Source organism: Carassius auratus, unplaced genomic scaffold, assembly GCF_003368295.1.
Source record: "Carassius auratus strain Wakin unplaced genomic scaffold, ASM336829v1 scaf_tig00215374, whole genome shotgun sequence".
NCBI classification, from domain to species: Eukaryota; Metazoa; Chordata; class Actinopteri; order Cypriniformes; family Cyprinidae; genus Carassius; species Carassius auratus.
This window is the reverse complement of record NW_020528052.1, coordinates 42,645-59,818: the sequence shown is the minus strand read 5'-3', so window position 1 is coordinate 59,818 and position 17,174 is coordinate 42,645. Positions and strand designations below refer to the sequence as shown.

At 36.4% G+C, this 17,174-nt stretch overlaps 1 protein-coding gene across 1 annotated transcript in view; it reads right to left on the bottom strand.

Annotated features, from left to right (window-relative positions):
• Nucleotides 1-12,820: 12,820 nt before the first annotated feature.
• Nucleotides 12,821-17,174, bottom strand: part of LOC113094355 (ribonuclease inhibitor-like) — a 29,603-nt gene continuing 25,249 nt past the window's right edge. The window contains exons 4-5 of the mRNA XM_026260061.1: nt 13,896-14,069; nt 12,821-13,161 (exon numbers count right to left, since the gene is read on the bottom strand). Coding sequence (XP_026115846.1) covers nt 12,921-13,161; nt 13,896-14,069 — 415 coding nt within the window. The 3' untranslated portion in view covers nt 12,821-12,920. The remainder of the gene's footprint in view (nt 13,162-13,895; nt 14,070-17,174) is intronic.

Sequence of the window (17,174 nt, the reverse complement as noted above, 5' to 3'; positions counted from 1 at the left end):
AGTGAATGTCACAGTCTCTTGCTTCGAATAAATCAGTGTAAAAGTTCTTTGCATGGTTTCTCATTTCTTTTGGATTAGTTGTTAAAGTCCCATTTGGAAGTTTCAAATGTAACATGAGTTTTCTTTCTCCTTCTTTTCGCTCCAAGTTGAAGAAATATGAGCTCGGAGCATCTATTTCTCTTATTGAGGAAAAGCGGGCTCTTATCAAAGCACCTTTTGCTCTTTCATTAAACAAGGATGCCAAAACAGTCTTTTTTTCTTTCAGTTGATCCCCTTCTTCTGAGTTTCCTTCAATAATTCCTTCTTCGATTTCAGTTATTTCTCTCTCAAGTATTTTAATAGTGTTCTTTACAAGTCTATTTGAGTGAGCGGTGTAGTTCTGGCAAAAAATTCTGATTTGTGCTTTTCCAACTTCCCACCATTGCACTAAATCTTCATAGTCACTTTTTTGCTCTTGCCACTTAGACCAAAATAACCCAAACTTATCACAAAAATTTGAGTCATGTAGTAATTTCAAATTAAAATGCCAATAGTAACTAGAAGGCTGTGACTTTTTTACACTCATTTCAATCATGCACAAATGATGATCAGTAAAACCATTTGGAAAAATATTGGCTTTTAAAACTCTATTAGAATTATTTTTACTTGCATAAAATCTATCCAACCTCACAGCACTAATATGATCATGAGATGCTTTAACCCATGTATACTGTTTTACTGTTGGGTGTTTCTCCCTCCAAACATCAGATAAGTCATATTTCTTTATTAAACTGCTTAATGAATTAGCAGAATGGGGATACTGGGTTCTGCACCATTTCGGTCTAGTGTAAAATCTAAGGTGCAATTCCAGTCACCCCCAAGAACCATACATGTATTATCGAAATTTTTTAATTCACTAGATAATTTTCTAAAAAAATCTACCCTTTCTGCTCCATTATTAGGCGAGTAAACATTTATAAATAGAAATGGAAATCCCATTAACTCCACCTGTACAATCAATATTCTGCCCTTATCTATCTCATAGGAAGATATATTAGTCATATTTATCTTCTTTGAAAATAGAATCGCAACACCTCCACTTAGATTTGAGCCATGACTTAGAAAAATTTTGCCCTCCCACCACATCTTCCATTCTACTCCATTACCCAGATCGCTATGGGCTTCTTGCAAAAAAATTATATCTATATTTTTATTTAGAATAAATTCATACAAAGCAGCTCTTTTACTATAATTCCTTCCTACATTAATATTTATTGTCCCTATTTTTATGCTCTCCATGAAAAGAGAAAAGAAAGACAAACAATCAGAAGAGAAAAGACAGAAAAGGAAAAAAGTGCCCTTTGTGACTCAACATATTGCTTTTTAACCCATTCTTTCCCTTTCCGTAATTTTGTCACAATTTTTTTCAGTCTAAATCTTTTCCTACGACTCAGTTCTTCGATTCCTACAGTCTTCTGTATTTTAATGACTGACCTCACAAATCTTTCAGCATCAGGAAAAGAAGTCTTGACATCAAAAGTCTTTCCAAACGTTTCATCCAAGAAATCATTATTTTATTTTACTGTGTATAACTGATCATCACTACTCTGAGAAATGATGTCAGACATTTCTGAAATACTGTCATCATCAGCCATCTCCTCCATTTCATCATCCCTAACATCAACCTCACATGCACCTGTATGATCGTTCCTGTGTCCAGTTTCATCTTCACATTGAGAAACATTCACCTCACTTTCCTCAGCTCTCTCAACACCAGTACCACAATTTTTTACAATCGTTTCCTCACAGCTTACATCCTAATTATTCTGTTTCTCGTTCATTTCTAATTCATCTCCCTTCTTTTCGGTTTCATCTAAGCTCCTTGCTACACTATCCTTCTCACCTTCATCCTCTTTTGACCGGTCCTGCTTTTTCATTTGACCCACTCGGTCCTGCTTTTTCATTTGACCCACTCGGTCCTGCTTTTTCATTTGACCCACTCGGTCCTGCTTTTTCATTATCCGTCTCGTTATTTTCAGTGTTCGTTTTATGAGGGCACGCATTTTTCTTATGCCCTGTTTCATGGCATTCGTAACATTTTAAACTCCCCGTGCTTGCATAAAGCATGAAAGACTTGCCTTCAAACAAAACTCGAAAAGAGATGTCAAGAACCGTTGAGTCTAAAAACATAAACACTTGCCGTCTAAAAGACGTGACATGTTTCAGTGACTCATTTTTACATCCTAGTGGAACCATTTTAATTCCACTAGCGATTTTCCCATATCTCAACAATTCCTTTTCTATGTCGTGATTTGGTATGAAAATGGGGCAGTTTGAGATTGTTATACGGGTCGATTGAGACACCAGCGGAGAAATGACAGTATAAACGCCACTCACCCAAATGCCGCTCTCAACCAACCGACTCGTTAAGTTCCGTTCCTTCAGAAAGACCGCAACGGCCTTATTCATCCGCGAGGCTGAAACAACGTTATCAAACCCCACCTGTTCGCCTATCGCCACGAGCACTTCTTCCACTGAGACACCGGCCTCAGGTATACATCTAACTCCATGGCGGAGTGAGAGAGAGGAGTCACACCCTGTCGAGTGAGTCTCCATCTCAAACACCCGCCGGGAACAATAGACAACAAAAACTCACCTAATACTAACTTTGGAAAAAGAAGAAAGGATCGTAAGAAACTCAAACACCACAAACTTCGCAGTCGCTCTCACAGCCACGCTCCGCTCGCTCCACAAACGCCCACTCATGCGCACGAGAGAGAGAGAGAGAGCGAGAGAGAGTGTGTGTGTGTGTGTGTGTGTGTGAGAGAGAGAGAGAGAGAGAGAGAGAGAGAGAGAGAGAGAGTATGTGTATGTGTGTGTGTGAGAGAGAGAGAGAGAGAGAGAGAGAGTGGTGCGGAAAACGCGGGCTGCCTTCTGATTGGTTAATCACGCTCGCGCGCAGCGGAGGCGGGGTCTCTCCGAGAGCGCGCGCACTACAGATGGACGAGCGATGCAGCAGCTGTCAGTGAGGTGAGTAAATCAAGTATTAAGATTAATATATCGATCCATAAAACATCGTTTTGTCTGTATGGGTTCTTTTCTGTGTATTGTTTTCTGTTGGCAGTCTTTAAAAGATATATTCAAGCAGTCATAATCCGTGTACGATATAAAAGCACGAAGATAGGCCGCGATTTAACGTATGAAAGATTAGCAATATCAAAAGTGTGTCGGAAGTTTTGGAAGAACTGCGACATTAATGAGGAAATAGACTCTTTATAAAGCCTCATATGCCTTGACTTCGCGTGTGATAGAGAGGATTAATCATGTTCACAGAAATGAACACGACGACAGTGAAGAGAATGAGGCAGAACTAGTTAAATGTAGATAATTAATGTGTTTGAACAGATAATATATGATAACAGACATAACACGGGTCATGTGCGCGATTCATATGCGTTCAGAAGCGCAAAGTGAACATGTAACTTAAATGACAGAAATTAATGTCATCTTCAGATTAAATGGCCACAGAGTTTATTATGATAATATAAATGTTCAATGAGAGAAGCTTTGGAGAATATATGAGTTGTGTTAGCTGTACGTTAACATGGTTATATGGAATACTGTAAACCTTTATATTAATGTTTTACTTTATTTTATTGATGTCAGTTAACTGTAACAGAGTCAGCTCAGTCAGCTTTAAGAGTAATTTAGAATTAATAATAAATTATTAATATTATTTTAACTGTTATAATGCAGATGGAACTGTCCAATTAAACATATCAAGATGATTAAATTTTTGAGGTCATAATAGCAGAATAAAACAAAAGAACTAAAAGCATCTCTTCTTGATCTTCAGCATAATTTACACACCTTTATTGATAAAAAATAAATGAAATGTACAGTTAGAGGTGCAGAGAGGTAATGCAAAATTGATGTAAACCATCATAAAAATGAATTGTGCTGACTTTTTATCTGATGTCAATAATTAGGTAATGTTTAATCAGTACATTAGTGAACATTAACAAACACATTGTCTCTTATTTCCAGCTCTTTTTAAATATATTTTAATTAATAATCTGCTAAGCATTATAGAATGTTAATGATTTATTACTTAAAGTTATTATAAAGTGTTTTCTGACATTTGGATTGGACAACACGGCTAAATACTGATAAAGTAGTTTTTTACAGTATGATTGAAAGGTACAGTAAAAGTTATTTTCTGGGAGTGGAGTTATTCAACCCTTAAGCTATTTTAGTTTATTAATATTTTCTCTATTCTTAAATTTCCCTTCAATAGCTAGAGAAGCTGTTGAAGTGATCTGGGGAAGGGGTCGTGATTAGAGTAATCAGATGTTACACAGTATTAGTGAAGGACGCTGGACAGAGCATTATAATCCTCAGAAGTGAAGAACTGAAGGCTAACAGACCAAATCTGACCCCACTATCTCACCTCAAAGACATCAGATGTAGACTTTGTTACATTCTGTTACACCTTTTCTCTATAATTTTTTTTTATAAATGACTCATATTAAAATATAATAATTAACATAAGTATCTGCAAGAAGTGGCTACTTTGAGCTGAGTAATTTTAAAGCTGTGGTATGCTAAACTATACTTTCTAATAAAAAAATAATAATAATTCTACTACAAGCAACAGCACAAATAAATACAATAGAGTAAAGATACAAACAGTGATTTTTTTTTGGGGGGGGGGGCAGGTCTAGCATAAGTTTTTAGGTACAGAAATTGAATAAAGTAATCAAATGTAAAACAGCATTGCATATTGGACTGTATAAATTAAAGATTGTTCTTTATTAAAGTTATAAAAGCTTTTTAATCAAGAACAGTGAGTGATTTATTTGTTGTTGCTGTTCGATTTATATAAAGACTGTCACTTTAAGAGAATGCACTGATAAAACAGGCATACGTTCAGTCGGCTGTGTCTGCTGTAGGATACTTACCAAGACGGGCATTTTGACATAATTTTGACATAATTTTTTTGTGTGTATTTGTCCATTTAAACGCAATAGCTACTTCAGAGAGATCTTAATATTTGCGCGCGGTTTGCGCAGAGCACGTGCATAATTCTTCTTACTGCGCGCTGTCAGCACCCAGGTGATTATGGAATAAATATGACTGCTCATATTCCAGCAGTAATTCACATTGATCAAGAGTGAATCCAGGGTTTTTTTGTTTCTAGTTTTTTTTTTCTTCTTATCACTATTGTTGTAATTTCTGGGAATCCAGAATGCACATCCATCAACAGAAACATATATTAGTTGAACCCAGTTTGTTTTACGTGCTATTTATAGCAAACCATATTACAGATGCTTTGTCAAATTTAAATTGAACCGCGGTCCCAACACGAGCCGTGTGTGGTGAACCGAATGGTTCGGTTAAAAAAAAAAAAAATCCTAAAAGAAACCATTTTTTTTATCCTATATTCATGAAAAATAATCATTGTCATCCTTTCTTGCCCTCTTTGCAAAAAAAGCTGTGATTTTTTCCATGACTGGCTTTCATAGTTTAGAAAGATAAAATCATTTTTTGATAGACCTGATCATTATTTTAGTATAATCATATCAATTGAAAACATAGCGTTAAAAGGTGTAATAGTGTTATTTTTTACCATATAAAATGTAATAAAATTAGCAGCTAGCTAGCAACAGCTTGCTTTGTGCTTTGATCTAGTTTCATCTCACTCCAGTCTAACTTTAAACTAAAATGTTTTATAGGTAATTAACTGCACGTTGTCTTAGGCCTATACATACTGTGGATTAATACGTGAAACATGGATTCGGTCTTCCGACCTTAGGATGAGTAGATTTTGATGCGAGGGAGAAAGCAAAGACAGAACTGAAGACAGAGAGTGCGCGCGCGGGGTTGGGGCACTGAGCTCGTTCTCTCCGTCAGTAGCCTGCTTCACTCACAAAACCCAATTACAGATCAAATAAGGCTTTGGCGGGACAAAAAATCGTTTTGGCGGCCGCCAAAAAATGTTCAATGTTGGAAAAACCCTGGTATGTAAGGTTTGTTGCTTTAGCAGTTAATAAATAAAACCACATGCTTCTTGCAGACAAACATTGTGGCCATATCTACTTCTCTCTGTTTATGGATATGAAGAATCACACAGGTACCAACATTGAAATAGTCACACTCACCGTTCTGATTCAGGTTAAGACAGAAAAAGTTTAGTTACACCATGTGAACCAGAAAACACACTGCATTGAAAGGACAGAAAGGTTTGTCAGGACGTTGTATTATAATCATAGGCTACACTTGTCATGATCCTGCCCTCGTGTCCTTGATTTTTCCTAGTCTTGAGGCAGGATCATGACAGACCCTTGTTTTGTGTACAAGCGCATGGCCTTGTCTTTGGGCCATGTGCTTGTGTTGTCTCGTTCCCTTGCCCCGCCCCCCTTGTTAACCTAGTCGTGTCTTGATTGTCCTATCTGTAACACCTGTCGTGTCTTAATTGTTCCCCCTATTTAGATCTCCTAGTGTGCTCTGTCCTGCGTCGGTTCATTGTGTTTCTCAGATGTGTTCTACTTATGTGATCGTGTGTGAGATTGTGCTGTACCCTCTGAAGTCCTTGTATTACCGTGAGTGTTTGTAGTTAGTGTCAAGAGTTTGTTTGTCTTATCAATCCTGCCCTGTTAAGTTGTTTAGTTCCTGCCCTAGCTGTTGTTTTCCCCCTCGTGGGTTTTGTTTTCCCCTTTTTGTAATAAACCCTTTGTTTGAGAATCCCTGTCTGCACCTGAGTTCCTCCCTTGCCAAGAACCTGACAACACTAGGACTGGGCGGTATAATGATGTATATTATTACTCTGGTATGACAGGTCCACTGTAAAACAGATATATTTATTATGTGTATACAGCAACATGTAAATAAGTGCGCATGACTAACTCACATTAAGCTAGTTTATTAGAGAAACATGGAGAAAGGTGAATGAGCAGATTAAGAGGACCTACAAAGTAATCCATAGCAAGATAAATAGTTTATATTTTCTTTGTGTCTACATATTTACTGTAAATGCCCAATATAGGTTTTAGTCTCGTGTTTCATATAACCAATAACCTATGAGTAATGAGTGCAGTATCACACAAGTGCTGTTTGTCCCAATTAACATGAGTGCAACCTTGACTGATTTTATACAGCAGTTCAATAAATAAAAAGGTAATATTGTGATATATTTTAGACACAATCTTGTCTGTTTTTGACAATTTTGCCATTGAAAATATTACCCATAAAGCCACAGCAGAACTACTGTGCATGTCTGATCAGCACAGTGCTGTTTTGTGTCTGAATTAATTGAGGGAATGAATGTCCCATCAAACCACTTTCAGTGCAGTGTGTTGCATTGTTTCACAGCATATCACAGTATTTGTTTCCTTCTTTAGCTTGAGCAAATATTTGACATCAGTATTTATGTGCATTCACTCCCTGCTAACACACGACGTTACAGTTACGTAACGTACTGGTAATTTTTGGTAATTCCATGACTTACCAATTGACAACGTAACTACGACGTCGCATGCCCGTAATTTTATTACCATCACATTACCAACTCACAACGTCGTCAGTACGTCCTTCCAACGTGACCAGATAACCAAGAACGTCCCAGATAGGTCCTCTATTGGTTATATATTTTTAACTTCATGACTTACTGGCAACGTAACTATTTTATTACCATATTTTTTGTACGTTCTTTATATGCTCTCTGAGTATAGAGCTATTTAAAAAGTGTAATTAAACTTCAGACACAAGATTAAACGTTCCTTAAAGATAAAATATGTTTCTTTTCCCCAAGTCAGAATATGGACATGCTTTTAATATATAGTGACTCGTAAGGAGTTGTGAACGTGAAATAATGACAGACTGGCTATACCATCTCATCTGCCGCAGATACAGTATCAGGAGGACAGCGCGTTTGTTTGAGGCACTTTTCACTTCAACTGTGTCTGACAGGAGAATTAGCCTTCTGATGGGAGTCTTACAATTTATAATAAATAAGTTGGTTGATAAAATGTATAAAGCAAAGTAAAAACAAAAGTCTAACGTCGCTAAAACCTTTTATTTTATTTTATTGTTTTTATTAGCCTACTAGCCGTTGAGAGTTACCATGGCAACCGCGTACACATCAGCTGCTGGAGAGGAGAGGACTCGTCTGACATTTTCTCTGTTTGTCGTCAGTTAAACCAAAGAAAAGTTCAACAACTGCGACAGATTGGTTAAGTAACATATGTTAATATTATCCACAGTCTACTTTAAGTCAACTCAAATTGTGAACTCGTATTAAATAAATTCAATGCAAACAGACTGAAGTACTTTAAGACTTTGGTTCTTTTAATTGTTATGATTCTGGCTACCATTTAACAAAAACCCACCAATTCACTCTCAACAAATTAAAAATATGTTAATGTGCCAATCAGCTAATCAACTCAAAACACCTGCAAAGGTTTCCTGAGCCTTCAAAACAGTCTCTCAGTTTGGTTCACTAGGCTACACAATCATGGGGAAGACTGCTGATCTGACAGTTGTCCAGAAGACAATAATTGACACCCTTCACAAGGAGGGCAAGACACAAACATCCATTGTCAAAGAAGCTGTTCACAGAGTGCTGTATCCAAGCATGTCAACAGAAAGTTGAGTGGAAGGAAAAAGAGTGGAAGAAAAAGTAACCTCCAGACCGTGACCTTTACTGGTGTATCTAATATAATTTTAACCCCATTGAGGAACTCAATGCGAGCGTTAATTAAGTGATTGATGGTTGTTCATGTCTATGCAATTTAACGTATTGCTGTAAACTTGGGATTCCATATTTCCATTCTCTTAAACTCATCTTTCCCTAACTTTCGATCTTCCTGCAACTTGTGTGAATGTGTGAGTGCGTGCGTTTATGTGTTAGATTAGTTTATATGTCTTAGATTCATCTAATAAAGCCTTATTCATATTGAAAAGAGAACTATCTTGTGTTTTGTGCTTACAAGTTAACGTCTTAAACTGCCGATCTGTGCTAATTGATAGTGTTTTCACTATAGTTTGGATATTAATATCCAGTGCAGATTTGATGTTAAACGGCTCGTTCAGTGAATCGCAGGGCGTCTCAGTGATCAGCCATGAAACAGTGATTCTGTTCAAATTCCCTTTAAAATCTTAAACAATTCCCTTTGAGCTAAATTGACCTGTTTCCCTTACAGTGGAATTGGTGCGCGTGACCAAACAGGCAGCATTTGGCAGGGCTAAAAAAACAGCGATGTGGAATTGGTGGGATTTCTCAGTTCATGGCCCATTTAATTTAAATTAAATTAATAATTTAGAAAATTCAAGTTTAATTTTACAAAATGAATCTAAAAAATAAAAAGTTGATATGTAATTTGACAGATGGACTGTTAAAGCTCTTAGCTGAACTGACAACATAATATATTGTGGATATAAGTTCAGTACTCTAAAAATGTTTAGATGCTTGTGTGTTAAAATTCAGTTGTTGATGGTAAACATTTTCTAAACCATTCTTCTTACCTGCCACTAAACAGTGTCACAAACATGACTTCATACAACTGTGTCATGCCTGGACAAGTGCAGAGTTTGCATGAGATCGTGGATGTCGTCTTTTAAGTGGATTGGTGTCAGATGTACAGGTCAATATGAGCTCATTTTTGAAGCTTTGCTTGTAAGTCTCAAATTGTTAACTTGATTTGGCAAAATGTACATATCTAGCTATTATAATGTATTTTAAAAAAGAGAGAGCAAGCTACATATGGAAAGTTTTCAAGACTATGGTAGCCTCCATAATTCATAAATGTTCATCACTTGGGAGAAAGAGGGATGTGTGGAAATGCTGCTCTTTTATAGGTTTTGTCCTAAAGGGGATCCTAACTGAAATCATCATAGTCACTACACAGATAATATATGATTCTAGAATAAGGACACTTCTGTAATGTGGCTCTTGGATTCGTGTTAGTGTGTCATTTCAGTTTTATTTATTTTATTATTTGTTTTATTTTGCCAGAATTTATAAAATCCTGTTTTTGCTTTGTCTTATGATGCATTGAGTGCAGATTGATTGAATTTAAATAAGGCTGTGATTTAACAATGTGAAAGCGTTTGAAGGGGTGACTACACTGTGCAGTGTACAGTATACTAGTTCAATATGTGTAAATGTTTAATATCAGTGGCAAACAGGGTCAAGGTTAAACAAGATTCACACCTCTAGAGTAGCTGCCAATAGGACTACAGTATTCCTCTTCACTAGAAACTGTTCAGTGAATATGTGGATCTGCTCTAAACTTTCAATCAAGATCCATCCACTATAATGATAAACCTCTAGCTTGCTGTTTATTGCTGCTGTACATCTGATCTTAGTATCAGTGTTAGCAACTTTTTTATATCTTATGTCATCTGTTAATTTTTCAAAGTCAAATTATCGTTGATTCAGTGATTTCATCATCCAGTTCAGTTTGTCAATAGTATCTGTGCAATCAAGTCGACAATATTGTCAGCAATAAAGTGTCCAACTGTGCAAGACAAAGACGACAGCGTCAAAGAACCAAAACTTTAAATGGAGAAAAACCTTGGGAGAAACCAGACTCAGTCGAGGGCCAGTTCTCCTCTGACCAGACCAAACCAGCATGGCATGGGGCTGGATAATTTAATCTATTAATATTAATATTAACTTTATATTAAGTGTCCCTAATACCTGTGTACTTACATAGTTACTAGATATGTAGTATGTAACCACAGTGTAAGTACACAGTGGTACATAGTATCTACAGCTGTAATGTCTGTGTAACTACACACATGTAACAACACACTGAATGGTATCTGTGTAAGTACAAATGTGTAACAGGACATATTTAATTACATTCTGTAACAACAATATGTATAAGAGTAATTGGAACCATTTGATAGAGGGGGTGGAGATGGGTAGGTTTAGGGATATGTGAAGTGTGAGGAGTTAGAGCTGGAGTTGGAGTTGGTGTACTTACATGGTAACTCCTCAGGAACTGTCCACTTAATATAACTTATTAATCAAATGTTCCATTTTCTGTATTTGACAGCATCAGAAAGAGCTTTATTGTCAAGTGTGCTTGTGAATACACAGAATTTGTTTAAGTGACATAAGCTTCCAGTACAGAGACAACAGCACACAGACAAAAAATAAAAATAAAAAGAATGGTGTCTTCATTGACTTACTGGATTTCATCTCTTTCTCTTTAATTCTCGAGCACTGACTCGTTCACTAAACTGAGATCTCACTCGCGCTGACGTAAGGAACACACCAAACACTAAACTAGCCCCACACACTCTCACCCGACGGCTTGTGTGTCCCGTCTAAAGTCATGAAATAGAAATGGGTTTTTGTTTATTTTAAATGTTTATTTGGTAAGAAGTATCTGCATTGTTTGTGAGACGACCCAATGTAAGGAACACACCAAACACTAAACTAGCCCCACACACTCTCACCCGACGGCTTGTGTGTCCCGTCTAAAGTCATGAAATAGAAATGGGTTTTTGTTTATTTTAAATGTTTATTTGGTAAGAAGTATCTGCATTGTTTGTGAGACGACCCAAATGTATCTGTACATGGACTGTTTTGAAGCTGTTGTAGTAAATCCAGCATGGATGTTACCCTCACTCAGATGAGGAAGTGTCTCTTCTCTGTAATCAGTGTTTGAGTGAGTCTGTTTCATTAAAATCTGTCTCCAGCAGGATTCATTGTGAATGTGTTGTTATATACTGCACTCATCGAGTCTAACACATTGTATTTCTAAAGGTATTCAGACTGATCAAGCAGCACATCTATATGATGAGATAACTCTTGAATTTAAAGAACAGGTCCCTGTGCAGCTCTTCACACTGTGTGCGATTATTCACAGAATTATAAAGCAACATTTTTAGTTTTTTTGACAATATTAAACGTATATCTACAGTCTAAACTGCCAAATAAATTTTTTTGCTCTGGCATTAAATGTATATAAATATACAGTTTGGATTGGTTTAATTATATAAAACAATGTTATTTTGTTCATATAATATATAATTACACTTAGTTTATTATTATGACTTCACAGTCCTAGTAAACCCTGCTTTGTAGTCTTTGTAGTGCAGGGTGTTGTCATGTTTGTGTGTATTGGTCATATTCTAATGAGCAGTGATGTCATCGTGACATCACACTGTCCTCATAATTCAGGTTTCTGTCTTCCAGGACATATGTCCTTGTAAATCAGCAAAAAATCAGGATGTTGTGTATCTTGTTTTATAAATGATAAATAAAAAATAAACTGTGTGTTTTGATTTTTCAAAACAGCTTTTACTACAAACACTATCACGCAAGAACATTTTGATAGAAAACAAAAAATATTTAAAGTAGATAAAATTAGAATTAATAAAATGGAAATGTCTACATACTACAAACTATTACTACTGTAAACTTTGCAAATAGGACATCAGCCCCTTCAAGTCAATGAACAATAACAAAGTGGGCTGCAATGAATGTCTGTGCAAAACAGCTTTTAGTTTAAAAATTTCTATACAAGAACAGTATCACAAAAGAACATTTTTAATGTTTTTAAAAGAACAAGTTTTAAATGAACACAAAATGCAATGTAAATAAATACAAAGCAGTTCCTTACTTTATGGCTTTTTCTGCCTCTCTTTTTTTTCCCCCAATGACAGAGGCACGCAGGTTTTTTTTTAATGCGTAATAACTAATATAACTAATATCATCAAGCTATAAAGGGTTGGCCTGCGCTGGGTGCGCCCCTCCCCCTATAACTGTTCTGTCTCGCGGAGGAGCTCATTTGTGTGCATCTGTGTGAAACACGCATAGGAAAAAAGAACGACAGAAAGAATGGCTCCTCTCCAGCCGTGACTCGGCTCCCATCGTTCATGTTTATGAGCCGTTCAAAAGAATCGGTTCGTTCGCGAACGTCACAAGTCTAGACCACAGTAGGGAAGACCGCAGAAGACCCCCCCTCCCCCGTCAAAAAAAAACTATTCGGATCTACACGATTCACGTGGATGACATTTTCCCATTCAAAACGGCGATTTTCGCCCAAAAGCGAATAGTTTGCAGGTATGAAGTGAGTGTATTTGGGTGTGTGTAGGTGTGTCTGAGTGTGTGTAGACGTACATTTCTGTAGTCCTGCTGTAATCCTGGATTCACCTCCATGATCCACACTAGAAAACACAAACAGAGTCACATTCAGTCAGTAAACAGATTGCTGTTGCTATGCATTTACTATACAAGGTACTCCATGATGTGGTTGCTTTGTGGTTGATAACGTGTTTTGGGTGGTTGCTAGGGTGTTGCTATGCAGTTGCTAGGGTACTCAGGGTGGTTTCTAAGATGTTGCTATGCTGTTGCTAGGGTACTCGGGGTGATTGCTTGGGAGCGGTAGCTCATTATCATTCAAAGAGACACGGCTCGCTATGAACAGAGCTATTTTTGACTAGGTAAAAAGGGTGTTGTTTTACACAACCATTGAGGAATTTTAACCAAAGTATGTTGCAGACATTTCATGAAGACCCTAAAGAATCATACCAACTTGTGGGAAATGGGCATCTGATGTCCCCTTTAAAGTCAGGTTTTTTTTTTGTTCCTTCTTTTACAAGTTATCATTTTGAAAATGTTTCTACCTTATTTAGAAGCTGTAGGGAGGTGGCTGCCATTTTCATTGTATTTCACTGTTTTCTCCTGATTTGAGGCCAATTGGGTTGAGTTAATGTACTGTTTTGTTGTTCATTTGTTTTGTTTGAGCAGTTTAGTTAAGATTTTACTAGAAGACTTAAAGAAGACTAGTGCTCTTTAAATCCTAAATATATTGCTGCATTCTCTAAAAACACCTAGACTCACCCAGATACACTGAACAGTTTAAACAATAAAACCTAAAACCTCTTCCTGCTCAACATACTTTAATTTATCCAGTGAGCAGTTTGGATCCTCCAGTTTTTCAGAGAGCAGCTTGACTCCTGAATCTCCAGGGTGATTGTAGCTTAGATCCAGCTCTCTCAAGTGTGAGGGGTTTGAAGTCAGAGCTGAAGACACATAACAACATCCCTCCTCTGTCACCATACAGCCAGACAACCTAAACATACAGCAACAGTTTGTGTCACATTGTGTTGTATCCTTTTTGTGTTTAACTGATTATTCAATAAAAAAATATTGTGCACATTTATTGTTATTCTGATCTTGTCAGTAAGGTCAAATGTGTAAAATGCACAGAGACAGAACAGTCACTTTATGAACATGTGCAGTTAGCTTGTTTGTGGACTAAACATCTGATTATTTTATTTTAAATATGACCAAGCAGTGTGCTGAGGAGGTAAGAGCATAAAAACATATGCTGTTCACACAAGCCTCATTCATACTAATGTGCTCATATGAGGACATTAATTAGAATTCAGCATTAGTTAACAGTCATTTGACTGGTCAGGCTGGTTAAATGGTTGACCATGTTTAATATTTATAATATTCATTTTTAATTTCTGGATAATGATATTATGTAATTTTTGTGCTTACAGTTAGGACCAAAAGTTTTGGTAGTGACATATATGTTGTGTTTGGCAAAGTTTGCTGCTTCAGTATTTGTAGATTATTTTTCCATGTTTCTATGGAAAACAAAAAAAAGTTTTAAAGGCTTTTATTGGCAAATAAAAATAGTCAATATTTACAGTGTTGACACTTTTTCTTCATAACCTCTGCAATTTGCTCTGGCATGCAGTATATTAGCTCCTGGGCCAAATCCTGATTAATGGCAATCCATTCTTGCCTTCGGATCCCGGGGATGATCACAATTTGTGTGCTTGTGCTTGTCCACTAGCCTTTTGATGACTGACCACAGGTTCTGTATGGGATTGAGATCTGGGAGTTTCCTGGCCACAGATCCAAAATTTCAATGTAATGATCTTTAAAGCCACTTGTTTTTCAATATTGCTTTGTGAAATGGTGCTCCATCATGCTGGAAAATGAAATGTTGCTGTGCATCATATCCCACCCCGTCCCATCCTGTGATGCATTTCCTTCACACTTCCATGTTGATATCTGACCACAACAACACAGAGAAACCTCTGTACCCACGAAATATCCAAATATTAAACAAACGATTACATTAGTAAATGGTTGATATGTGATTTTCTTGAGATTTGGGGCATTTTTATATCAATATTGTAAATGTACATCAGAAATGCTAATCTGTGCAGCGATATAAATAGCATATTTTTACAACCGTAAACGACCAAATTACACATGAGATCACAAAAGGAAGTTTTTACAAACACTCGATCAGGGTTAAAAGTGAGTTTTGAGTAAAAGTGTACTAATAATCATAAATTGTCTTAAGTAGTTTGATGCTAATGTTAGATCTAATGCAGCTGCAACAGGTGCAGCTCTTGTTCATAATGCATTTTGTCATACTAATTCACATAAGGTGGTAAAGAAATGTTTTTTTGTTTTTTTTTATTGAAAGACTTTTGATAATAGTTGGGTAAATGTATATTGTGATTGAAACATTGTGGCTTGGTAAACCTTGAAATACCAGAACAAATGCTAATAATGGCTGAATAATAAAAAAAAAAAAAGAATGATTTAGGAATGAGGATTATGTCTCATACCTGACCAATAAGTGAAAGGGTAATTTCGTAAGAACAATAGAATCATGAATGGGGCAGTTTGCCGAGCCAAATGTGAGATAATAGCACATTGAAGAGCTTACAGGGGTCATATATCAATTAATGACGTGACATACAGCCAAGAATTTGAGCTCTGCATTTAACCCATCCAGAGTGCACTCACACAGGAGTGAACACACACACACCTGAAGCAGTGGGGTTTCGGTGCTTTGCTCAAGGGCAGCTCAGTCGTGGTATTGCTGGCACAAGACTCAAATCCACAATCAAAGGGATAGGAGTCAAACTCTCTAACCACTAGGCCACAACTTCTACAAAAACACATGACATATTCTTAGAAAATGTTTAATAAAATTCAGTTTGTGAGATTATGTTCTCAATATCAAATGAAGTATTAGTAGACTTCTGGCTTTAGCTTCATTATGTTTCTAAAATCATATCCTACATCAACATTTTTTCATATTTTTTATTTTTGTTTTCATGTTTGAGTTTATATATATTTTTTATCTTAACAATTTGAGTAATTCTGATTCCTGAACAGTAAATTTTGAAGTGTCAGCTTTGTGAACATATGTTGATTATGTATCTAGTAAGAAAGACTCATGAGGAGCAACCTTTTAATTTTGTGTGTCATTTTTCTCCATGCTGAAAATGGGGGGTGACAGGTAATGGGTTAATGATCCATTACTTTAAAAGTTGGCCATCTCTTAACCTTCTTTTGTAAGGATCACAGCAGACACAACACAGGACATAACATTTATTTTTATTAACATGGCTTGACATGACAACGAAAAGATGGCCTGACAGGTAAAAATATCACACAACCATTGGAATTTTTGTAAAATACAACACACACACACACTCACTTATACAGTTTTGAAATGCCATGAATTAATCTACCAAGGCTCCACCACAGTGTTTCCTAGCAGGCCATTCATACCACTCAATTACATTGATGTGATCAGATAGCATGCTTTTAAGCACACAAGAAGAAATACGAAGAAATGATCACTGAACGAATCAGTGAACAATTCTGAAAAAATCATTTTGGTGAATGAAGTGAAAATGAACGAATCTCTTGAAAGAATCATAATTTCCACCACTACAAAGACAGAGATTACTTGGAACTGGCCTCAGGTATGGATAAAGGGTATTATCAATGTTAACATCTTAAATTTCAAAGTAAACCACTTTAAAAAGGAATGTTTAGTACTAGTGTACATGTAACACTGTGGCCCTACTGTTTTTAACAGTGGTGCTGTTGTGTGAACGTCCACTAGCCTGTGTTTCCTTTCCCTGTATTCTCTCTTTGAAGTCAGAGTAAAGTCAATAAAAAATACGTTTTCTGAGTTTATCACACCACAGAAAAATGAGTTATTAACCACCCAGCCAAATTTTAATGTTAAAAAAGGTACACTAAGTAGACATTGAAAACAAGCGCATCAAAGCACATTTTCGCAAATAGACATCAGTTTTGCCTCACTGATGTGTTACATTTGACTGCTTCAGTCACGGAAAATGAAAGAAAAACACTATAGTTTAAATATTTAATATATTTAATATTC